The 19,098-nt window shown below is 40.1% G+C and overlaps 1 protein-coding gene across 1 annotated transcript in view; it reads left to right on the top strand.

Annotated features, from left to right (window-relative positions):
• Nucleotides 1-19,098, top strand: part of MTUS2 (microtubule associated scaffold protein 2) — a 283,857-nt gene that overhangs the window by 92,823 nt on the left and 171,936 nt on the right. Inside the window, exons 3-4 of the mRNA XM_026049831.1 lie at nt 5,049-7,625; nt 11,613-11,850. Coding sequence (XP_025905616.1) covers nt 5,349-7,625; nt 11,613-11,850 — 2,515 coding nt within the window. The 5' untranslated portion in view covers nt 5,049-5,348. The remainder of the gene's footprint in view (nt 1-5,048; nt 7,626-11,612; nt 11,851-19,098) is intronic.

Below are 19,098 nucleotides of genomic sequence, written 5' to 3' on the forward strand. Positions count from 1 at the left end.
CTTCCACTTCAGAGAGGGCACCTGAAGAGTTAAGGTTTCTATCTCGGTTTCTGGGAGCCTTCTTGCACAGCAGGGAGTGACCTTAGGTGTGTGTGTGTGAGCCAACATCAGTCTAGAGAGGTGAGCAATGAAAAATAGAGGAAGAGCCAGCATAACTTAGGCACAGCTGTGTCTTTTCATCTCACTGACTCCAAAGAGCATACTGAAGTTGAGCCTAGACAGTGCCACATAAGGGAAACTATCCTGCTGAAAGCCCAAGCCAAACAACACAAAATTACTCAAATAAAAGTTATCTATAGAAGAATGATCAAATCTCCCAGGATCCCAAGAGYAACACAAAATCATTAATCTTTCTCCCAAATTTGCTTGTTACAGTAGACAAAAGTCTTTATTACACTGATTTAGACAAAACAAAATATTTGTATTCTTTAACATGGAATAGTATATTAAGTATTAACATAGAGGGGCTTGGTTATATTTTCTTTATTAATCTAGCAGGAATCCTGTTTTCAGTATGTTCTGCAGTAGAGGATTCCAATAAGTCCAATCCTKTATTACTTTCAAATATTGAATCTTTTTTTTTTTTCTGTGTATCCTTTTCAATGGCACCATAAAGCAAATTACAAATAAAAATATGCAGTATTTAATGGAAAAATATGGAGTATCCTCAAATACAGATTTGCTATGGATCATCTGCCTGTTGGTTCATCAAAGACCCAAGTTGGTTTATSACTCATAAACAATCAACTGGGACTGTGTTCTGGGCAGTGCTCATGGTGGGCAGTAGTCTGAGCTTAAATCCTTGTTGTGAAGCTGCTTGTGGTGGCTATGATCATTTAATGCATAAACAGGACAATACTGGGAAGGAATAAATAGGATGTGCCTTTGTGGATGACACTAGTGAGATTATTATTGGCATAGTGGCTGAAATCCTGAAGTCAAATAGGAGTCAAATCAAGTTCTGTCACTGTCTCCAGAAGAACTGGGATTTTACTCGCCACTTTTGTTACCTCTGCCCACATTTTAAAAAGAACAGTGAAAGGACTGGGAATTATGAAGAATATGAGAAGAGGCCCACTCCATGCAAGTTATCGAAGATAAGTATATGCTAGCACCTTCTAGTAGTAAAAGCCTAGCATGAATTTTGCAGTAATGAAAGGCTAGTATCAATATCTAGAAAATAGAGTTATTCAAATTCAAATTAGATCTAAAGTACAACATTTTGGCAGAGAGAAGTTACTCATTGGAGTAACTGGGGGGAAAAAAAAAAAAAGGATGCAATGGATTTTTCAAGACTGAAGGATTCTTAAGATGAGACTGGATGTCATCCAGAAGAGACAGACTGTGAACCCTCTGTTTATCCCRCCTGGCTTTCAGGACCTAAATGCCACATGGTTGGCCTGATCTGTGCATCAGGTTCCCTCCTAGGTGTTAGGGGACAAGCCACTGTTTTGAGTTGCCTATCCCTCTTAGCTAGCTCTGGAGGAAGCACAGACACAATGCTAGAGTTGGCTGATYTGTGCCTAGACAATATTTGAACCCTTCCTTCCCTTCAAAGCAGAGTAGCTTTATTCAAAGCCTGTGCCTGTCTGGCACTGGATGCTTTAATGTGGACTAACAACAAGCTGGGGTTGTGCGATGTCCTGCTCTGACATGGATCTTTCCTGACCCCAAGGTTGATCAGCTTGTACCAGAAGTGTTATTTGGTGCTGGTCCTTGTACCAGCATGGTCCATCCTGCGCACTGTATGGGAAGCTGTTTTGTGTGAATACAGATATTTCTGTGATTTTCTTTCTGAAATCTGCCTTTCTCGTGAGTGAGGACTAGTAACCGTACTGGGGGCAAAGACAAGAAACCAAAGGCCTCTTAGCACTGTGTTTGCAATTTTAAATGCTTTAATTAACTCTGTTCTAAACCCCTGTAAGAGATTAACAGAAAAAAAATAGATAACAAATTAACGTTTTGCTTTAGTTGTTCATCTGCAATGCTTGCTGCTTGATATGGTGCTTCACGCTTAATGTCCATCAACATCATTTACCAAATTACTTACACATCCTGCTGCAGCACCCAGGGGCCAGGCTGTCTCTGAGCATGCAGAGATGGAGCTGCCAGCTCCATCACCTGACCTGAGGCCTGCGGGGGATGTGGTGCTGCTTTGGGCCCATCTGCACCTAAGGTCTGCCTTGACACTTGGTACATCCACATTACCAGAGCTGCTCCAYAGCCACAGCTGCCCTTTGGGAAATAAGACCATTTTTTCCCTAAAACAAACTGGATTCTTTGTATTAACAATCAGTCATTAGAAAACAACAGGATTTCTTGATGAGAAAAATAACAAAAATATCATCATGACTTGTTTCAGTTGGAGAAAARGCATCTCCATCACAGAGAAGGTGCATTTTCTCTAATCAACCATGTGCTTTTCCCATGCTGGCTTGTAAAAAGCTTGTCTGTTGACTGAAAGATGGGWACACATGGAATTTGGCTGGAAAAAAAATGTGGTTTTAATAATCTCAGTGGAGAATTTGTTGATAATACTTTGTTTGTGCTCTTCAGAAACAATCTGTGCCTCTGTTGGATAGAAAGTGATACAAGGAAAATTATGGTGGTTGTTTTCACTTCACTGTGAAGAAATGCTGTTGTGATAGGCTGAACCTTGAAGACAGGAGGCAATGGAAATGAATGTAGTGCAAGGAAAGGAATGAATATGATGCAAGGAAAGCGACGTTTGGGTTGTGATTCTGAGCCAGTCAGTGCTCTGGGGTGGATTTGTTGCCTAATCTGAAAGAAGCACAGGTGGCAGGAAGAGCAGCACAGTCCTGCCCTCCTCCCCTGCTCTGGACTTGGGAAATTTGTAGTTGTTTCTTCCCTGCAAGGACATCCCATCCTTCCAGCATGTCCCTCCATCTAAGAGTGGGACAGTGCGAATGAGCACCCGTCTTTCTTGGTGCCCGGCCACAGCTTTTTTCATGAAAAAATAATAAAAATAAAAAAAMMCACAGAAACCATCTGGATACTTTGTTATGTTGAAAAATATAATAAAAGATCGGCATTTGGGTTTGTGTATAATGAGTCAGGTACTAAACTAAATACTTCCATATATCACCATAGATTTTTGTAGTATAGATATAGATACGTAGCCGATAATGGCAATTTTAAGTTACTAAACCTCCATCCTGAGTGTTGTGAAGGGAAAAAGAAAGAGGTATCTCACTTCTGATTTCCTAATGTTTATGAGCAGCTCACATATCACACATCAAAAGGACAATTTTGCTGGATATCTTCTTCCTCACTTTCTTAATTATGGCCATCTAAAATGCGTATTTTAAAGTTTTGGGGCTCTGGGTGACAGATTTAGAGAGTACAAAGTAGCCCAAGAAAGATAAATTTTCCTATTTCCTTTTTTTTTTTTTTTTTCAGTTCCATGCATGAGATTCTTTACTGCACTTTTTCTTAAAGCCTTCACTACTGGTATCACAAGCTGACACTGAGAAACACAAGATGAGCAGCTTCAGCTCCCTTTGGATCATATTGGTGGATCCCATGCTCCCTTTGGATCATATTGGTGGATCCCATCCCATTTTAACCCAAAACGTTAACAGCAGGACATGCTCTGTCTGATGAAAAGGTTTACAGTTCAGCTTTCACATTGAATATGTAAATTCTGGTATTTTCAGTTTTGAGGACAGAAAAAAAGTATCCAGAAGCAAACAAACAAAAAATCCATAACGCATATGTTTAATCTAAAAGATATTCAATTTTTTTTTCCTCTGGGTATAAGGCAGAACACAGAAGTAGTTAAAATTGTTGCTTTACAGCACTTTGAGGATGAGCTCTGTAACAACACAATTCTGTGCTGCTGAAACAAAGCTCTAACACTGCGTTCTGCTTCATGAATTAATTTAATTAGTTATTGGTTGCATTTGAGATGGAACTGAGCCAAGAACCCAGAATACAAACTCAAGCTTAATGTGTGTGCAGTGTGAAGAACCAAATCTGCACTCAGCTGCAGATGTTCTGAGCAGGGCCTGAGCTGAGCACTAGGCTGGGAGGACCTGCCCATGGCAGGTGCTAGAAATGTTAACCCAGATGTGCTCCCAGATGCTGTGGATAGTGCTGTGGACAGTGCACGTGGTGGATTTAATCTGCACTTCTAATTGCAGAATTCTCATTCTAAGGGCTTCTYTGAGCCCTTAATTAGAAACCCAGGTTGTGGGCAGTGCCACAGGTGCTTTGAGTTTCCAGTRTATGTATAACGTTATTGTGAAGGGAATATTGAGGGAATGGATTTGGCATCATATGGAGAGGAATCTCCCCTTCAGCTTGTTGGAGGTGGCAGAGGAGCAGGGCTCCAAGAGCCACAGGTGGCAGGGAGCCGAAAGGAGCTGCAGGATATTGGGACCTCTGTTATCATCCCCTATATTTGAATATACACATACGCAGTTGTGTCCTAGTAAAACACAATTGTTCTTTGCAGATCTCTAGTCTTAGCATCTTTCTTAGCATCTTTCTTAGCATCTTAGCATCTTTCTTAGCATCTGTGGAGCTGACTAAGAAATGTCAAAGGGAAGGTGATGTCAGCAGAAACTCAGAAATGATATGTACAAGGCAAGCAGAGAAACCCATAAACATCCCTAATGAAGCTGGAGTTTTATTATTAATGGCTTGTCCATACTGTGTTGCTTTAACTGCATCAGTAGTGACTCTTGGCATAATAAAAGCATTATTATATCAGTGTAAAAGTGTTCAGACCCGTGATGTAGGGTTTCAACCTGACCTAGCTATTCATGGTTATTCCCGGTTGTAAATCTCTGAGATTTATAATCAGCAGCAATCATTCTTCTAACTGGGAGAGTTACAACTGCAGAACTTTAATAGTCAGATATTTGTGCAACACGATGAATCTGAAAGAGAGCAAAGCAATGGCTGAAACAGCATTTCAAGTATCTTAAGGTATTCAAATCTGGGGAATGTTGCTGATTTTAACTTTGTTTTAGGTAGTTTAATTCATGATATCATTGTAATGTTTTTGGTTCCTTTTCTTGCAGGTTGCCTGGAGTAACTGGCTGTCGGTCAGAGGGAACCTGACAGATCTATTTTGGTTTTGTTGAACCTCTCTACCACATGTCATAAAGATTTCCTGAGTGCAGAAGCTGCACTGGAAACGACTGATCAGCGCAAAAATGTGACTCTGACAAGAGACTCCAAGCTTTTTGACAAGGAGTTTTCTACTGAACAATTTGTAATTTAAACCTGTAGCTAAGTATGAATAATACTTAAGCTGATAGTGGACAAAAAGCCTTCTCATTAATTAGGACTGCCAGAAAGCAGCCACCTGAAGGTTCAAAATGAGCACTCCGTTAATTCCAAACAAGTCATGTTACACTCAGCTTCAAGACAACCGCAGCGAAATAAAGAATAATAATGCAAGTGTAGTGAACGTGGGGGACACCAATGCCAACCAAATTGTGGCAAAAGTTAGAACCACTGAAGGTGATGCCAAGAAATGTGGTTTGACAGATGAGAGTGGGAATGTACAGCTGAGTACAGATCAGAATAAACTTCTGGCCTCTACGGAGACTCAGATATGTGACAGCAGTGTGCAGGAAAGCAAGCGGTCTCCCACCCCAAACAGGCAAATGGGGAAAGAAGGTAGGACCAGTGAAGCAAGGGAGATATCGAGGCACATCAGGATCAGCCGAGGACAAAGTCTGTCCAATCTGAAAAGCAGCACCAATGATGCCAACCTTGGAGTAGTTTCTAAAGGGGATACTGACTTCACCCAGAACTTTTCTAAGGGTAAAATGGCCAGGACTGTGGAGATGGAGAGAATAAAGAGGCTTTCTTTGGGAAGACCAAGTAAGTTTTCTGCTCAGACTGAAACATTTGCTAAGGAATGTGTTGGCCGTGTGTCATGTAAACGTTTGCTTTCTGCATCACTCGATTCTATCGACAGGTCGCACCATTTGATTGGAAATACAGAGAAATCACAAAAAACATCCACCGAGCATTTTCTCGGGATGGTGTTTCATCCACATGACAATACCTCAGAGGAAAATACTGCGTTTCGTTCTAAACCATCTACCTCAGGGAACAAGAAAACATCTAAACCAGAAACCCCAACGGATGTGCAAAGTGTGCAAAGTGTACCAAATATTAACACTGAAAGCACACTGCAAACTTCTCGTACTGATTTGCATTCAGCTATTAAGCCCAGTGAGACTGCTAGTAAATCAGAAGCACAATTAGGTCAGGGTGATAAAAGTAAAAAACTGGAGTTTAAACCTGTACCATCTCTACAATCTAAAAACATATGTCAACAAAAGATTGAGAGGATTATGCTGGTAGAATTTCTGGGATGTCAAAAAGAGGAACATGTAATAATGCAAGAAAAGAAAGGTTCTGGATCTGATGCATCAAAATTTCAAGCTTCCCATTTCCCAGACATCTGTCATAAAGCAGAGGATCCATCGCCAAGCCAGGCGGTCACCCAGCCCAGTGACAAACTGCAAAGTGCTGACAACGTCATTCCCAGGGCAGGAGGAGACAGCAGTGAGAGTGACAGCAGGGCAACTATTAGTGAGGAATATTTCACTGACAAGGAAGTGGAATCAGCGTTACCACCCACTTGTGATAACAAAGAAATACTTGGAAAAGGTGAAAATTTATGTGAAGTTGATGCAATCTGCAGTGAAACGGTGGGTGAGCAGGAATCTTTTACACAGAACAATAATCTATCTGAGAGCAAACCCTTGAAAGCTAATGAAGATAAACCAATGCCAGTCAAAGGAAACAGTGAAGATGCCACTGTGCTGCCTTCCAATCTCTCAGATCAGTCTAGAGTGCTGAGTACAGAAACGGCGTCAAATGAACAGCAAAGCAAAGAGGACAGTGAGGTGGAAACCTCCAGCTTGTCAGCTCCAAGTAAAAAGACAACGATTGCCAAGAAACTCGCCTCATATGAAGCCCCAGAGAGCTACAAAATTTCAGCGAAGGCTGAAGCCTTTGTGTGCGTTCCCACTCCCTTGCGCCCAGTGGCAACTCTGAACGTCAACAACCAGCCCGCACTAGCAAACAGCAATCTGAAGGACCTTTATGCGCTTCATGTTGACAAACTGTCACCCTCCTCAGTCCTACCTCCCATCGACAGCACGCAGTTGTTAAGCATATCCCCTAAAGTGCCTATCAAGACTGTTTGCAGCAGTGCAATCCCCAAACCCATCTTGGTCCACTCCAAGGGCTCCCTTGGAGACAAGGTTGATGTGGACAGTGACTGCAGCGAAAAGCTGGAGGAAAGCATCGAATTGAAGCCTGCCGTACCCAAGCCCAAACACGTGAGACCTAAAATCATCACTTACATTAGGAGAAACCCTCGTTCAATAGACCAGCTTGACCCGTCATTTGCCTCTGCAGGGCTGTCATATGGCGCCCCGGCATGTGGCATGCCCATCTCTAAGGAAGAGAAGGCATCAAATGGAGGTGATGTGAAGCCCTCCAACATCCTGTATGACAAATTTAAACCTGACCTCCAGAAGCCAAGAATCTTCAGTTCTGGACTTGTGGTATCAGGAATTAGGCCCCCTGGTCATCACTTTGGACCAATGAGTGAAAAATTTCTGCAGGAGGTAAGGAGGAAACTTTTGTATGCCAGATGATATTCATTTGCTTACTTGTTGATGTCAGAAATTAGTTCCCAAACCTCAAATATGAAAAATCCTAAATTCAGGTGATGTGTGATCACTAGAAATGAAATTACTCAGCTGTTTCTGGCACTGACCCTGTTGTGGTATCTGATCTGTGATTTGACTGGAAGTTGTCACTATGTTCCTGTAACATTTCCCAGCAAAAGAGTCACCTGCTAGTACTATAAATAGGGATGTWTGAAAAGAAAAAGCCATGCAGTTTGAGTATATCCATGAATGGAACTATTTTTTTCTTGAAGGAATAGCTTTGGGAAATGAACGTGATTTGCCCCCAGAGACTTTTCCTCCTTAATGGGAAACTTGGCACATATTTGCAGACAGAGCACCAGAGGACTTAATTTCCTTCTGTTTAACTCTACAGAAAAACAGGGATTTTGAAAGCATATGTTAGGTAGTATATACCTTGCAGGAAGTGGTTTCCTTTTCACTTATTTTAAAGCAGTTTATTTTGACCAGAATCTTGAAAAGATTCTCGTGACTCTCATGAAAAGGAGTCAGTTTGTGGCAGGTCTGCAATGTGGTTTACTCTAGACTAAGATTAGGGGAAAATAACTCAAAGAGAACAGTAATGGAGAAGGTCCAATGCACACCTCTTTCACTAAGTAATATAATTTTGGATAGACTTATCAAGGGACAAAAGTTTGAACCCAAGGTTGTTCAGAAACTTTGGAAGAGACACTGGGAAGGAAAAGTTAACCCAAATATAGTTTGTATCATGAGTTTTCAGTAACCTACAGATTCCTACTAGTCATTAGGGATTAGGAGTCATAGAAGCAGCAGCAGTTAGCAGGGAATCATATATGCTGGCTTGTGATGCTACTTTAACAGCAGGTACCTTAACCTCCTGATAATTAGGACAGAAGACTGATGTGTAATCGGAGGAAAACAATTAGAAGGGTTTGAGATAGTTCAAAATCATATTGGCAAATGCACAGTGCTGAAGGCTCAGAAATGAAATGAGAAGAATTCGGGGATGGATGATTACTCAGTGTTGCCATTGCAGTGGAAAAGTTTCCAGTCTGTCCTGTTTCCCATAACTGAGGCTTTGGGAGACTTTGATTAACGTTTTATAGCTCTCTGTGCTTATGATAAAGGGTATTAATAATTGCTGTCAATCAGACTTGTAATCGCTGAGCAGCCTTCAGCTAAACAGCAGGAACAATTAAATACATTTTTGGGGGAGCTAATTGCTGGCGTTTGTGGCACTTTCAGCTCTTTGAGTGCTGAAACCCTGTACTGAGTGCTGAAAGTGCTGAGCATAGTGTATTTGGGGCAGTTTTCCTTCATAGACTCTTYTCTGCCCAAAGAACATGGACTGAAGCCTGTTGAGCCCAAAGAGCATGGACTGAAGTGGAAGGCCTGTTGAAAGGGGTAAGGGAAGTGGGCTTTGCATATAGGTAAAACAACATATTTTCCCCCCTAATCTCATTATCTGAAATGACTGAAGCAATTTTGCTGACTCTTTTCCAAAATAATTGCCTGAAGCAGGCACTTGACAAGAAAGATTCTGCTTGAGGCACTTGGGTTTGACAGTGATATAAATGAAGTAACGTGAAGGCAAGTGGTGAACAACTTTACCTATTGGCAGTGTTGCCAGTTTTGCTTAGAATCACCCAGGTTATGGAAATTTCTGTAGATTTTACGTATTTTCTATAGAGTTTCCATCCCTTTCTAGCACATGCATTAAATGGAGTGTGTGGGAAATATAGTCACACACAATAAAATTATGAACTGAAGGGAGTCCTTATTTTTAGTTAAAAGGTTTCGACAGCCCTTTAAAAGTCTCTCATGCAAAAATCTACCAAACACTAACAGGAGTCATGTTAGTCCAGATCTCTCTGAACAGCCTTGGAATGGCCCAATAATCCCATCTGATTCTGTTGGGGCCTGTTGAACTTCATGAATTCACTTCATGAATTTGCTGATAAATACAAAATAATAAATAATATTATGCCTTCATAGCAAGCTTGTGTCTTCCTGCAAATTATTATCTTTGAAAGAGATATCTATTTCCTGAAAAATAGTTGGGGAAATCCTTCCCATTTACCCCAAATAAGCTTATGATTGTATTTGTGTTCATGTTTGTGTTCCTTCCTTATGTGCTACATGTAGTACAGCATCAGTAAAGATAAAAATGTAGTGACTGAAGGTTTGGCCAGGTTAACTCAATTTATCAAAAATGCATGGTTTCTATTTTTAATGTTCTTCTCTATTTCTTATTCTGACAAACTTGGCATCATTGCCAGTTAAATATGATAGGAAGTATATAAGGAAATCTCATTGAATAAGCTCATCAGAGAGAAAATCATAAATGATTCTTGTGCAGGAAAACAATCTCATAGACAGAATTTCAAAATAAGAACAGAGAATCTAAACAAAAAAGCCTGCATCCAAACTTGCTGAAGTACATCATAGAAATATAATWAAAAAAAAGGAAAGGAGAAGATCTACTTCATGAAAACAGGACTGCAAAAATAGTGAAAAACATAGAGCAAAAATGCACAGTACCTCTTGTATCTGTCCTTTTAGTTTCCTGTGCAAAAATTTTAAAAATTCTAAACTCAGTAATAGTTTAAGGCTAGTTATGTATCTTTTAGCATATTAAAAACTTACTAAAATAGGATTAAAGCTCAAGGAGTGGCTAGGATCAAAGCTTTTATAGCTAATGTTCAAGTGCATGTTCTAAATGCTTATAATTGCTAAGTAGAAACCGATTTGGCATATTATATGCATCATAGCTTACAACAAAACTAATTAATCGGTGGTTGCATTTCTTCTTAGGCAGCCTATGGCACTTTTTTGATTAATTTTTCAACAAATCTAGCCCTGATTTCCTGTTTCCTAAGCCTGCTTCTTTCTTTCCTCTCTCTGTCCTAAATGGGATGCACTGAAAAATTAAGTGTGTCCCTGCTAGGTTCTRTAGTTTTATATTTTATAAGAAGATTCTGCAGTAGTTGGAGTGTACCCAAGAGCATTAGATGAGGGTCAAGGAGCAAATAAGTCCTAAGAAATGAGTGAGGTAGAGGGGGCAGATCTGCTTCTTCACCCAGCCATGGCCAGCAGCACACAGGGCAGGCAGCCCTAGGCAGGGTCCTGCTCACGGGGAGGAAGGTTCAAGGGCCAAAGCAGGGAACCAGCTCATTCCTCAGCCCTTAAATTCTTGGATAACAGTCAGTTTACTTGAAAAACTTCCAGCTTGGGGCTTACTGTGCTATCCTCACAATATATTCCTGTTAAAACACTGAGAGATCTGTTGCTAATTTTAGTAAAGAAACCTCTATTTATGATAAAGAGTACATGTTTTACATTGGCAAATCATTTTTGTACTTGCTTTTCTCTACTGCTCAGCTACATTTTATAGCTTTGATCTGGAAGACTCCATAAGCGCTCAAAATGATAACCTAGCATTTTGATAGGTTATCATTATATGTAAGTGCAAGAAACTTGTGCTCCTACAAAGCTGTGTTGCTTTTCTGAAACCTCAATGACATGGACTACTATGGACATAGTCCTCCTGGAACAGACTCCCTATGTCCAAATTGCATCTCAAAGAGAAACATTTTGAMTAACTTCTAATAAAAATGCCACATTCCACTTTTGCTGCATTTACCGCTCTAACTAACCTCACCTTTCTAGACTTAAAAATAACTTCATTATTTGAAACTTTTAATCTATTTGTTTATTTTTCTGAGATAGATTAGTCCTTTATTTGGATTTGTGCCTGGAATATTCATGGATAGGGATTCATATGGTTAGACTATCCTTTTCTGAAAGTTATTTTGCAGTAGTGTGAAACCAAGACTCACAAGGGGGGGAAATTACCCTTTATAAGCCATTGAGAGTGCCAGAATCTGTGGATGATGATTTTATTCCATAATACCTGTTTTTTTGTTTTTTTTTTTTTAACAGGTTGGGGAAAGGCCTGTGAAAGATGAATTTTGTCCTCCACCCTATACTCACTATGAAGTCCCACCGAGTTTTTATAGATCTGCAATGATACTTAAGCCCCAGTTAGGACTGGGTGCAGTTTCAAGGCTACCGTCTGCAAAGAGCAGGATTCTCATTGCAAGTCAGAGATCTTCAGGCTGTCTCCATCAACCAGGAGAAATGACAACTGCTCCCGGCCTCTATCATCCTGATACTTCGGGTAAACTATGATCTTTTCTTTCTCTTTTCTTTTAGCTACAGTCACCAATTTGACTTTTTTTTCAGTCAGAAATACCACAAAATGAGCAATCTCTTGACCTGACACTACAAAGCTCTAATAGCACTCTCTGAGGAGTGTTTTTTTGCAAGACTGGCTATGGAGACTGGTGCTTGCAGAAAAAAAAAGTCAGTTTAACAGATCATTGCCAAAGAAGGAGGATTGATTTCAGTGATAATTCTCACAGAGCTCTTTTTGATCTCCCTCCTTCTTCTAAAGGTGTGAAAAAAACCTTTGCTTTTGCCCCGTGGAAGATAATGAGACATTTTCTTCTATTGTGAAGACCTAGTTTTTCAATCCGAGTATGCYGGTGCCCTGTGCTCTCCTCTGTTGCCTTGGCAGTGCTCAGCTGTGCTAGCAAAGAGCTTTGCCTGTGAAGACTCCAGTGCTCACCTCCTTGGAGACACCTGCTCCAATACCTCCTGCTTCCAGCCACGACGCAGGGCACAGCGTGACCTTGGGCAGAATTACAGAGGAAGGAAGGGCCAGAGAGGAAAAACAGAGGGGCAAGTGTCTGATGCCTCAAGACAGAGATAATTACTTCTACAGCACACTTCTTCCAGGAAACTAGGAAAGTCCTCAAGGTTTTAACAATGTACATTTAAGCAGCAGCAAGTTCACTGAAGATCAGTCATTGCCAGAGTGAAACAGAGCAGCTGCTTGATATCTGCACTGGCAGGTAGAAAATAACCGTAAAGAATAACACCGTGGTGTCTATGGTCTGGCCTTTTGCTATAGGATGCCTTCTGATACACATTCATCTATAAACCCTCCAATTCAAGAGATCCTACAGGCTCCTCCAATGCATCACCTGCTTTGGAGTAGGTTTCCAGAGCTTATGGTTTATCAGAAAAAACAAGGAGTTCTGTAACCCAGGGCCCTTTGCCACTAACCCCATTTATTTTTACACCTGGAGTTTATCCACACTGACGCCATTTGCAGAAGTTGACGAAACTCAACCGCATGCAATTTCTGAGATKAAGCACGGGGGTAGTAAAATTCAGCTTGGCGCTGTGAGTAGAGTGTAGTCAGCACCCACCATGTGGAAAGAGGTTGCAGAGAGCAACCGTTTAAATGAAACTGCTGGAGGAGGCTCCAGGTTCAGCCATGAGTAGGATAAGCTGCTGCCTCCCAGCAGGCCTGATAGATAGATAGGGGAGGAATATGTGAGTCCTATTGAGATACCCAGTGTCTTGTCTAATCTTCAGAAATTAACGTTGCCTTGATTTTCTGTTGTCCAACTTAATTACCCTGAACCAGTGATTATTACAGACATTATTTTCCTAGATATTTCTTTATCCATAAAGGAACTTGCCTTGTACCTACTAATCTACTGTTTTCTTGTATTAAGTGACATTCTAAATCTAAAGAGTATCTGCCTCAAACCTGTTTGCTTTCTGTAATACTGCCTTGAAAAATTCCAGACAATGAGATGTATACATGAGGAAATTGCACTAGCTCCTACAAATCAATACCTGCTTCTCGTAATTTTTCTAAAGTTGCTTTTCTTTTTTTTTTTTTGGCCATCTTATTACTTTTAGTTCCTTGGATGTGTCCTGTGCTCCAGGAAAATTTAATTCTTAGCTCTCCGTCACTTCCTTCCTATGAATGTTATTTTGCTTGTTTCTTTCAAATCTATTTATGCCTTGCTCTCTCAAAGATATTATTAAAGATAATTTATGACAGACTAATAATCTGCCATTCAGGTTCCCAAAGCATGCCCCATCTAGTCTTTGGAGTCTGTCTGTTTTTACTGATTTTAAATTACCCAAGAGTTTTTCTTTAGAAGTTGCTAATATCTTCATTATTTTTGCTTTTCTGCTAATGTATCTGCCAGTGCATTGCTTTCACTTCTGCCATCTCACTTCCATTTTCCTTGTGAGATGAAGAACTTTTAACTTTTTTTTCTGCAAAATCTGCAGCTCAAGGTTGCTCTTACAAGAAAGAGCTTTAATAGGTACTGAATTCACTAAAAATATAATTTTGGGGGAGAGCTAAAATAAATGGACCTGGTGCAACATATTCCATCTCATCAAGAGAACAGACACACACAGCAGTGTCCATCTATCATATCAGCAAGCTACACTTGTATCTAAATGAATAACATGGACCATATAAAGACAATTGTTTCAAGGCATTCAACATCTTTTTTTTCCACCTTTCTGTCATCCTATTCCCTTGAATTTGGCAGCTTGATGTGGTATTATGCTATTCCAATCTGCATTAATATTTTTGATCCAATATTTGAAGAACAGGCCAGACTAGTTTAGAGCGGTTGAATTCGTTTACAGTCATGTAAATATAAGCAGGATACAGTCATTACCAATATAAGCAAGCAAAATGCATAAAGTGGTGCTGGTAGGAGCTTTGCTCGTGGCTGTTCTGCAGTGGGAGGCTTTGGCTGGCTACAGCAGGAGCCAGGGGGACTGCTGGCAGCAATACCCATCAGCATCTTTTGCAGCTGGATCCTGGGCTTTTAATCCCACAAACCTGCTAGGGATTTCAGCCTTGCCCTGGGGTAATGAGAACAGAAGTATCCAGCCAGTTGCTCTCTAGTGACAAAGTGTGAGGTACCACTGAGGCTTTCAAAATGAAATTGCAGTGCCCCAGTATTGAGGACAGGACCAGTGCCTTGTAATGAGGATTTTATTCCCCTCTGCCATGCCTTTCATAATGTAGCAGGCGGCTTAAACAACACTGATAAGCTGCGAGCTTGGCYCTTGTATAATACTAGTTCTCATAAAACTGGTTCTGAAATAATTGATAATTAAATCCATGAACTGCTGTGATGGACTACAAGAACATTAAGGATTTTGCTCATTTTAAGCCACGGCAAGGAGAAAATAAAATGATACTGTGGTTCGCCAAGTGTGATATCTAAGATGTGACCAGAGCAGTGATCATTCTTCATCTGCAGGACACTTGACACATGCGCTGGTATGGGCTACGACTTCCTTATTGAATGGTGCTCTTCTTTAGATGATGCTATTTATTGRATGGGTGAGGTGGGTATTATTTCTATGAGGAAAAATATTCTGCACTGTCCAGAACATAGCAAGCTGTTGAATTGTGATGTATTTAAAGGGACATTAATATCTGTGAGAGCTTAGTATTTGTTTATTTTATATAAATTGACTACTCTTTCTAAGGGAAACATGTAATTCAAAATAAGCATTAAGGGATGCTGTGTCTATAGCGTATAAATTATGAATATAGTTTCCTTGCTTATAAGACTTCTTAGAGCACACAAGTTAGTATTTACATTAATTAGCTGATAATTTTTATGAGGTTAATGTCTGATTTTGAAAAGTAAAGCAGAAATTTCATCATTAAAGCTTCACTTAATTTTACTCTTTTTTCCACTAGTATTTATGGTAATTTTTTCTCAAAGGATAGGTTAATGAAATGTTGTTTCCTTATCAGCTCAGTGTATATTAAATTTGCCAGTCCTGAGGGTCTAGCAACCCTCATTTCTAAACAAATCAAATCCTGTTAAAGGTACCATCTCAATATAAATAAGAAAAGAAAAAAACTTGATTTACTCAGGTATACACAACATACACTTATTTTTCTGTATTTGTAGCTCATCATTAATGCTATAATACATCTACAAGTTTCTCCTGGTAGGATTTCAGCTTTTTTTCATATGAGTTCTCAGGAATACCTAATACTTAAACAAGAAAATGAGATTTGATGATCGAAAAAGGACTTAGAGGTTATTTCCTGAAATGTTTCATTAATGCTACTCCAGCTGTATGTTTATTTCCCAGTTTTGCAGTTTGACAGACTTGGATTTGAGCTGTCAGACTTCTTGATTTGTTTAGAAAAGAGGTTCAGAAGGACAGAATTCAGAGAGGAAAATATTCTCTGTCCCCCACTAAAATCTGTAATGGTTTCAGTTGGCACTGTCTTCTCTCTCTGGGAGAGCAATCTGAGTCTATCTCTCAGAGAAAGAGAAAAAAGAAAAATAGAAAAAAATAAAATGCTTCTGTGAGAGACATGCATCTCATCAGGAGAGTTCTGCTAATGGCATCACCATACTCAAGACCTTGCCAGGTGCCACCCCTCTACTTCACAGAATCACAGAATATTCAAGGTTGGAAGGGACCTCTASAGATCATCTAGTCCAACCTTCCYGCTCAAGCAGGCACACCTRGAGCATGTGGCACAGGGTGGCAKCCAGGCGGGTTTTGAAGACCTCCAGAGWAGGAGACTCCACAGCCTCCCTGGGCAGCCTGTTCCASKGCTCTGTCACCCTMACAGTAAAGAAGTTCCTCCTCTCCTGGAGATGGAACTTCCCRTGTTTCAGCTTATGGCCATTACCCCTCATCCTATCACTGGCCACCAGTGAAAACAGCTTGTCCCCTTCCTCCCTGCATTCTCCCTTCCTGAACTTATACATGTTAATCAAATCCCCTCTCAGCCTTCTCTTCTCCAGAGAAAACAGGCCCAGCTCACTCAGTCTCTCCTCATACGAGAGATGTTCCAGTGGCTTAATCATCTTAGTTGCCCTTCTCTGGACCCTCTCTAGGAGCTCCACATCCCTCTTATACTGGGGWGCCCAGAACTGCTCCCAATACTCCAGGKGCGGCCTCACCAGAGCTGAGCAGAGGGGCAGGATCCCCTCCCTTGACCTTCCAGCAGTGATTGACTGCATTCTTCTATATCATAACTCAAYTGTAACTCAACAGTCATATAAATGTTATCTGTAATTATCTGTGTACAATAGAAAACAAATGCTGAAGTAATGTTTAACCGCTGCATGCTTATAGGCAACATCTGTGTTGTTACTTACTCCTAGAAGATCTGCCTGGATGCATTTCCATCATGTGCTGGGAAGTAGAGGGAAGGGATTGAATGTAATTCCATAGTTGCTCGTGGGTGAAATGAAAAGGAGAAGGTGAAAGTAAAGAAGGAGATTGGATAATGAAAAAGAGCAGGTCAAAAGTTTGATAGGCAAATGCAGTGATGAAAGGAGACAAGCTGAASGAAACCTTACATGAGAAGAAAATATGCAGTATGAGAGGGAGAAAAGCATCTGGAGGGATAGAGCTATTCTTTGTGTGTGATCTTTGAAAGAGGATTATCTCCGTTCTTCAAAATACCTTTTGCGCATCTTCCTGAGGACTTCTGCCCAGTTCACCTCTAAAACAACTTCTCATGAGAGTGCTTATTTTTATCAAGCTTCTCTTGATCCTTCTTCCCTTTTCTGGAAAACTGTGATSGAAAACTGGCTTCTAGAAGGAAGTTTATAAGTGTGCAGTTGTGACAGACTAACTTCAACATTTTTATTCCATTTTGACTCTATGGGTAGTGGKGAGGAAACAGAGCAGCTGAGAGATAACAGAAGCAGTTCAGAGTTGTGGACATCTGTGGAAATTTTAAAATCCCACTACTCCAAATTTCTTGATCACCCAAAAGAATTTATGAATTTAAAGATACTTCATAATCTAATTGTYTCTCAATCTAATTATCATCAGCTTGCACCTGCTGCAGCCTGTCTTGCATGTTAATATTCTCCTGATGTCAACATAAGGTCTTCAAGTGCCCTTGTGGTTCCAGAAGTTAATGGAGCGCCAGGAAACTAATTTGAGGACACATCACTATTGCCATTGTTACTGGTCCTGTGTAGCACCTCCTAGTACCCTAAACAAGCATCAAGGATTGCCTGGCCTTAATATTGTTTGCAGGAGCCTCACTCAYGTTATCTAGCCTTTTTTCCTGTGTTTCACCAAGGGACAGGTTAGATTCCTGTCTTGAAAGATGTCCTTCTACATGTCCATCCCCCATCCATCTTTCTCTTTTAAGGGAGTCAGATGAAGGCAGGCAGCAACTTTCTAAACCATGCTGAACATAGACATAGATAATAGAAATAGAAATATACAGCCTTGCTGCTCTGGACTTCCAGTGAAGGATGCAATAAGTGCATAAGTGTGACGCTTCCTGTGCTGGCACCTTCTGTGGGATCATTGCTTTGCCCTTCAGCTAAAAAGCAAAGATGGGCATTTGCAGTTTGAATTAAGCACCAGCCAACCATASCTTGGTTCTTGCTCAGAGAAAAGTTATTGTGAAGATAGCAGGGAATACTTGGGTGAATTATTTTTGACTTCCAAAAGTATCAAAGGTTGGGTTAATTCTGAGATGCCTCAACAAACTGCTTGTATTATCCCTGACTAATTCTGTGACCTTGCACATAACTTCCCTGCCGCAGATTCCCCAACACGGAGTAAGGATAATGGTGTTGGCAGCATACTATAAAAGTTGCTGTGATCTCTGAGAGAAAATAACACCTTATGATGAAAGTTTTAAGAAAAAATTCATAATAAATAATAAATGGCAAAAAAAAAAGTATTGCCAAGTATTCCTGAACTGTAGGATTGAAGTATTGAACTACTACTCTTTTTCATATGAACAGTCATGTAACTCATTTTTTTCTAACTTTTCTTTTGCCTTGTGTAAAGCATACTTCAGATTCCACAGAGAAGTCGCATGAAAGTTGTGYCTTGGTTACATATGTGTATGTACATGTGCAATATGGAGGCAGAAAAGCAGCTAGCTCAGACTTTTCTGTGTCCTTTCCAGGCACATCTGTTTTGTGTCAATCCATTGCTACCTCAAAATTGTTTCATGTTCCTAGATGAGAACGGCTGAAGTGTTGTAGAAAAGCCACTTGTATGCCATACAGACAACAATACTTAATTCTGTAATTAGCTTCAGGCAGTCAGACAGCTGGAAATATGTTTGCCAATTTTTATGCTTATTTTGGCAGATTTTTATTAAAAGGAAAACTGCTATTTAAAACAACTTTCATTTTGAATTACAGACCTAGTATGTAGAAGTCCTATACCTCTAAATAAAATAAAATAAAATAAATATTGTAAAACTTGATATTTAGAACAGAAAATAGGTACATATGCTGATGTTATATGTATATTAATGGAAAAGTAGACACAAACTGACTTATCTTTAAGGATTCATGTGCATCCCTAATGAGGATAATGTTCTGCCCTTGGGTACTTGTGTCACTTTTCACAGGGAACGCAACAGAGCTGGTTTACTGAAATGAGAAATGAAAAACAATGAAAGGATGATGATGAATTCAAAACATAAAATAGTGTCAGTTTAGGGGAAAGCTTTAGTGACAAAACTGAAAACTCCAAAAGAACAAAAGTGTGAGAAAAGCAACTTAAT

The sequence above is a fragment of the Nothoprocta perdicaria genome, unplaced genomic scaffold, assembly GCF_003342845.1.
Source record: "Nothoprocta perdicaria isolate Ctin4 unplaced genomic scaffold, notPer1 scaffold_62, whole genome shotgun sequence".
Lineage (NCBI taxonomy): Eukaryota > Metazoa > Chordata > Aves > Tinamiformes > Tinamidae > Nothoprocta > Nothoprocta perdicaria.